The sequence below is a fragment of the Notolepis coatsorum genome, assembly GCF_963971535.1.
Source record: "Notolepis coatsorum genome assembly, chromosome: 3".
Classification (NCBI taxonomy): domain Eukaryota; kingdom Metazoa; phylum Chordata; class Actinopteri; order Aulopiformes; family Paralepididae; genus Notolepis; species Notolepis coatsorum.
The window spans coordinates 14,495,330-14,502,172 of NC_140167.1; the positions used below are offsets into that span (position 1 = coordinate 14,495,330).

Sequence of the window (6,843 nt, forward strand, 5' to 3'; positions counted from 1 at the left end):
CTTGAACCTCTCTGTTTTTGTCTCTCTATTCACCATTGTTATATTTTTTTTAAACAGCCCATATATACCTCTCTCCTGCCATGTCCAAATAGGATGTAGCCTATAAATAGTCCCTCTTGGGTTATATAGACTCTCTGCTCTGATCAAAGTTCACGTAGGTTATTGCGCCGGGGCAGGTGACAGGTGATAGTCCTGGGGTGGAACCCCACGGATACGAAAAATAAGAAGAAGAAAAAAGCGATCTCTCCGTCCACCTACCTGGTCGGACGGAGTCGTCATAGCGGGAGGTGGGGCTGTCGAATCTGCATCAGATAACCGTTTTAAGTCAAGCCCACCACGTAAGTGTTAAGTAATCTACAGCTCAGTTCAAAGGACGGAAGCTCTACCCTTGACTGTGGCAATCGAGTGCAGCAGTGCTGTGTTCTTTAACCAGGTCCCTCTGTGAGCTCAGTCAGGTCGGGGGAAACAATCGCTTGTCGGAGCCGGTTCACCGTTCACAGCAAAGATGCCCAAAACGGTAAGCTTTTCACACTTATTAATAATAATAACAACGTGAGTGGATGATTATTTTCCATCGCCAGCTTGGTTTTTACTTCTGGTTGAAAGGTGAACTGAATAGTGGGGGGAAACCAGTGTCTTAGGTCACCTCTGTGTACAAGTGTGTGTTCCAATCAAAAGGTTGAGGTTAGAAATTCACTCTTTTAAAAGGTTATTGCAGAGGAAATGTTGCACCTGTGGAGAATAGGAATTCATCACAGAACACAAGATCCACTGGCCATGGTTGTCAAATGTAATTTGTGCCATTTTCAGTACCTTATGATTGATTACTTCAGTTCCTAATATCTTCAATTCCCTACAGAATACGCTTTCTTCACTTCGCTTTCCTTCACAGGGTTTCATTCATTCTGTTCACAAGTAGGAGACGTTTTGAAGAGGGATCAAGCCTTCTTGGAACTTACTCATTAACTAAACGTCGAGGAGTTTGACCTTATGGACCACGTGCATTCACTGCCGTGTGATAGTTACTACATGGCTATAGGATTAGGCTGTGTGCTCTCCATCGGCAGATCGTAATCAATGGAACTTGCTTTCGGTGGCCAGGGTGGAACTACTTGTCACCGGCGAGAATGATATCCACAGTACAACAACTTATGACTACATGGTTCAATGGACTCTCAATTGGTTCATTCTTCCCTTTTTGAAGTCAGGCACTGATGATCCACTTTCCATAGTGTGACCTTTTCCGGTTTAGGAATCTGTTTAGGCTCTTGTTTGCTGTAGACATCCTGAATACCCCCCCAATCAGAGTTCCTGAAATATACGGAACTTACCTTTTATACAATACTTGGTGATAAGAAGCACCACAGTCGGCCACTCTGTAGATGAGGAGTGGAGCAGCACTCGATACTACTACTACTACTTCTCTTATCAACGTACCAAGGAGAGAGCCTGGCCTTAGGGGTCACACTGACATCTGACTCCGTTTCTTTGGCAGCTCCTCTGACGCGATTAAGCGCTGCAATTTATTAACGTCATTAAAACACATACAGCGTACCGGCAGGTCCTGAATGTAGCTGAATTCCAGTGGCATTGATGTGATTTCAGGCCTATTATAAGAATTGTTCTGTTTTAGTTTTTTTGACACAACTTGTGAACATTAAAGGAACACGCCAACATTTTGGGAAATTAGCTTATCGTCTTCTCCGGAGAGAGACAAGAAGATAGATACCAGTTTCCTCTCTGTGCGTTCAGTAGAAAGCTATCTGGCTGCACGTTAGCCTAGCTTAGCACAATGAATGGAAGCGGACATGGCCGGTTAGCCTTCGGCAGAGGTGTTAGTTGGACAATGCCTAGGCTAACCGGCCATGTCCGCTTCCATTCATTGTGCTAAGCTAGGCTAACGTGCAGCCAGATAGCTTTCTACTGAACGCACAGAGAGGAAACTGGTATCTATCTTCTTGTCTCTCTCTGGAGAAGACAATAAGCAAATTTCCCAAAATGTTTACGTGTTCCTTTAAGTGTACATACTGTGTACAGTAACAAGGCAACAGAGAAGTACGACAGTCAGTCTCAGCGAAAGACCAGAACCACCTCTGGTTATTGATCATGAAGCGACATGCATACTATTCCATTCCGGGAGTGTACATTGTAAGTCAACGAGTTCAAAACAAGAAAGGCCACAGTTGGGGCCGTGCATTCATCAGGGTTTTACGATGAGCGAGGTGTTTAGTGCATAATGGTCATGCGACGAAGAGGTGGACACTCTGCGGGTTTTGTAAATGGATGTTCAAGTTTTAGTTGCCCAAGTTTCAGTTATCTTTATAGCTCCCGGGGCGTGTTCTAGTGTAAGTTCATAAAAAGAAGACGTTGTGTAACCCGTCGCAAGCCCAAGCCTTCAATGCCGTCGGGGGTCATTGAGCACTTTGTGAAATTGTCACAGTGCACATTACAATTGTCATGTTTTCCATTCCGGGGAAAAAAAAAAATCAAACAATCAAAGGACATCTCGTATGACATTGATTGAATAAACACAGATTGAACGTATTTCCTTAAAGGGGAACTATCTTATAAATGGCCCTTTTCAGTGTTTAGCATTGTTTCCTAGCTATGTGGACTTATATTAATATGATCTATGTCTCTAATTCTCATATTGGCGCATTCTTTCAATTCTCCTCTCACAATATTCACCCTCACTGAACTGAGTCATCTGAAAATGTGCTGATTTGTGATGTCAGAGAGACACCGCTGCATGATAATGTTCAGGCGAGGCAGTGGTTTACCATTGTGGTTGGAGCCCAGGCTCAAAACGGAGAGGAGATCTTGAGGTAGAAAAATGCTGTTTTTGAGGACTTGATTAGAAATACAAAACAATGAATTAAAAAAAATAAAAAATTACAGAGGTGTTCCATAAACTCACAGGAATTGTGTAAAAGTGCCCAAATAGTGAAAGAAATAGTAAAATAGTTCCCCTTTAAATCGTAAGGAAGGTAGCAATACACTCGTAGATTAGTTAACCAAATACTTGGTCTTCTAAAGGGGGTTAAACTTATTTGTAATGCAGAGGTCTAAAGGCAACTTGGCAAACAGTGTGTATTTTGATATTTTAATCTGTTCCAGAGCAACCTTGTGGCACTTTGCAAGGGTGGTCCAAAGTCTAATGAGATAGCAAGCAATTACGGTTTATGAACAATCCACTTCACAGCCCCACATTAAAGGTTGAAACAAAACTAGTTGAGACAAATGGCAACATTATTTATAAGTCTCTGACCTTTGAAGTGTGAAGTGTCGAGGGATGATGTGCAACGTTTGAAAGATGTCGAACTGTTATAACTTGGTACAGGAATACAGGGTTGAGGTGTGTGTGTGTATGTATGGTTTGGAACATTACAAGCAAGGATCAGAGCAAAATGTATATTCTATATTTACTGCATATATATATATATATATATATATATATATATATATATATATATATATATATACTGTATATATATCCACTTGTCTGAATATAACTGCATATAACCCCTCTATATACTTACTTATATACCTGCAAATAACCCATAGCTCTGTATAAGCATGTACAAATGCTGTATACGGTATACATATATTAGGGCTGACCCCTATTAGTCGATTAGTCGACTAATCGGTCGAAAGGAGCCGTAGTCGACTAGCCAACCTCTTAGTCGAGGAAAGAAAAAAAAAGGTATAATATATTTATATATATATAGTATAAATCATTCTTTCCAAAAGAAAAGAGGCCTAGAAGCGTGGCTAACGCTAATGGCACGCATACCAGAGGCTAACTGCCTACGAAAACAGGCACAGAGGCACTGAAAGAGGATTTCACCCATCTAATGAACACACTAGAATAGAAAAATATCAAGATGTATCCATCAGTGGACCAATTGCATGCTTTTGCAGAGGACAAGAATCCTTCAGTCGACTCCTTCAGACATTAAGCACACAGCCCAAATGGAATATTTTTTATATTATATATATATATATATATATATTCTTTTGTCAAGCAATAGTCGACTAACAGCACATTTTGGCCAATCATAGTCGCCCATCCAAATCCTTAGTCGGGGACAGCCCTAACATATATATATATTTATTTATTCTCACCACCTATGTATACCTATCCACACCTGTCTGCGTTTACCTGCACATACAGTATAGTAGTCCTTTCTGTAATCTGTAGATACTATATCTATATTTGTACATATCCTACTTTTATTAGTTATGTTGCTGGACAGTATGACTACTACCAGAATGTCTTTACACCTGTATCACTGTACATATTAATACTACAATTATATACATACATCTGATTAGCACTACACTGAGTAGTACTAATTTGTATATTTTGCACCCAATTTAATTGTATATTGCTGTTGCACTTTACTGCTACATTTGCACTCTGGTTGGATGTCAAACATCTTTTTGTTGTATTTTATTGTATTCTAATCTATTCTAATCTAATCTAATCTAATCTAAATGTTTGGACCACAATCAAAAGGGGTAATAACAAGGGGAGGCCGGTGTGCATGGAAGCAGAGGTTCTCAGACGTTGTATGGCAACAGATTATATTCGTAATGACCTCTTTTCTACCCAGGTCAATGTTCGGGTCACCACCATGGATGCGGAGCTGGACTTCTCCTTCCATCCCAACACCACCGGGAAGCAGCTCTTTGACCAGGCGAGTGCTCCAGAATACAGAGGGATCGTATCCGTCAGGGCTGGCGCAAGGTTTTCGGTGGCCCTCTAAACGTAGTTCCTTTCGTTCCCCCCCCCCCCCCCCCCAAAACACTCCAACCACAACACCAACTAAGATGAGATAAGATATTCCTTTATTGATCCCCTTGGGGAAATTCAGGCATCATAGCAGCATCGGGAGGGGGGAGGGGTGGTACAGGTAGTAGAAGCCATGGTACAGGTCATAGAATTATAGTACAGTGGAGAAGTAAAAAATAGAATAAAAATAGAATAAAATAAAAAAGGCAGTGTAAACAATATGACAATATAATTAACACTGGACATGTGCATATGGGCAACAAGGTGCAGGATGAGGGTATGTATGCCCTCTCAGTTATATTTGCCCTACAATAAATATAGTTACAATATATATAATCTAATAATCTAAATCGAATCTAATATATAATAAAAAAATGCAAAATGCTAAATATATGCTCTGATGTATACACATAAGTATACACATAAGTATATGCATAAGGTGTGTATGCCGTGATATACATCATACGTTATATATTGCACATTGACTTATCGTGTGGCCCTGCTGGTTGGGTCCCTAAACAGTGGTCTAGACTGCTCTGATATTTGACGTCACATTGTCGGATGTCGGTGTGACTTTCTTCCGTTCTTCCCCTTCTCTCCTATAGGTGGTGAGAACCATCGGCTTGCGTGAAGTCTGGTACTTTGGGTTGCAGTTTGTCGACACCAAAGGATTCATCACTTGGCTGAAGTTTGATAAAAAGGTAAATTGCGGGTTTGAGTGAGTGAGTCTGTGTGGCACTTCCACCACGTTTGGTTAATGACAACATATAGATTACTCTCTTCTCTCTTCTCTTCTCTTCTCTTCTCTTCTCTTCTCTTCTCTTCTCTTCTCTTCTCTTCTCTTCTCTTCTCTTCTCTTCTCTTCTCTTCTCTTCTCTCCTCTTCTCTTCTCCGCTGAGGAACTTGATGTTTAAATGTATGTGTCGACTATTATTAGAGTAAAAAAAAACAGGATAATAGGTGCCATTACTGAACAAAGCGATACAATGTACTCCTCTGGTTTGTGGGAACATTGGAATCGATGCCTTTATGTATTTTAATCTACGTTGTTGTCCTTGTTTTTGTATAGTTTTTATATGTGTAATATGGACCTTGAGTCTGGAATAAAGTCTTCATCATCATCATCTTCTCTTCTCTTCTCCTCTCTTCTGTTCCTCTCTTCTGTTCCTCTCTTCTCTTCTCTTCTCTTCTCTTCTCTTCTCTTCTCTTCTCTTCTCTTCTCTTCTCTTCTCTTCTCCTCTCTTCTGTTCCTCTTGTCTCCTCTCATCTGTTCTTCTCTCTTCTCTTCTCTTCTCTTCTCTTCTCTTCTCTTCTCTTCTCCTCTCTTCTCCTCTGTTCCTCTCCTCTCTTCTCATCCCCATCCTGTCCTCTCTCTCTCTCTCTCTGCCCCGCTCAGGTCTTACTCCAGGAGGTGAAGAAAGAGACTCCGCTCCAGTTTAAGTTCCGGGCCAAGTTCTACCCCGAGGACGTGACGGAGGAGCTGATCCAGGACATCACGCAGAAGTCCTTCTTCCTGCAGGTGAAGGAGGGCGTCCTGGGAGACGAGATCTACTGTCCCCCAGAGTCCGCCGTGCTGCTCGCCTCCTACTCTGTCCAGGCCAAGTTCGGGGATTTCAACAAACTGCTGCACAAGCCCGGCTATCTGACGGCCGAGCGCATGCTGCCCAAGAGGTGAGGGGGCGGAATGTGCAGAGTGGGAGGAGTCAATGCTGAGTGGGAGGAGTCGGGCTGAGTGGGAGGAGTCAATGCTGAGTGGGAGGAGTCGGGGCTGAGTGGGATGAGTCGGGCTGAGTGGGATGAGTCAGGGCTGAGTGGGATGAGTCAGAGCTGAGTGGGATGAGTCAAGGCTGAATGAAATAAGGCTGAATTCATATACAGCCACATATATTTTGGATTTGGTTACGGTAAATGTGTAGTTTGAGGGGGTTCCAGGACGGTTGTGACATTTTCTTGTATTGTAAAATATTCCCTTGCATTCGCAAATCAATCGATTTAAGATGAGGAGGAGGTGAAATAGTGAATTCTCCAAAGAAATATTTCTACGGACA

The 6,843-nt window shown here is 41.9% G+C and overlaps 1 protein-coding gene across 1 annotated transcript in view; it reads left to right on the forward strand.

Moving 5' to 3' along the window:
- Window positions 1-6,406: 6,406 nt before the first annotated feature.
- Window positions 6,407-6,843, forward strand: part of ezra (ezrin a) — a gene marked incomplete at its 3' end in the record, with an annotated part of 18,057 nt that continues 17,620 nt past the window's right edge. Inside the window, exon 1 of the mRNA XM_084309604.1 lies at window positions 6,407-6,466. Coding sequence (XP_084165730.1) covers window positions 6,453-6,466 — 14 coding nt within the window. The 5' untranslated portion in view covers window positions 6,407-6,452. The remainder of the gene's footprint in view (window positions 6,467-6,843) is intronic.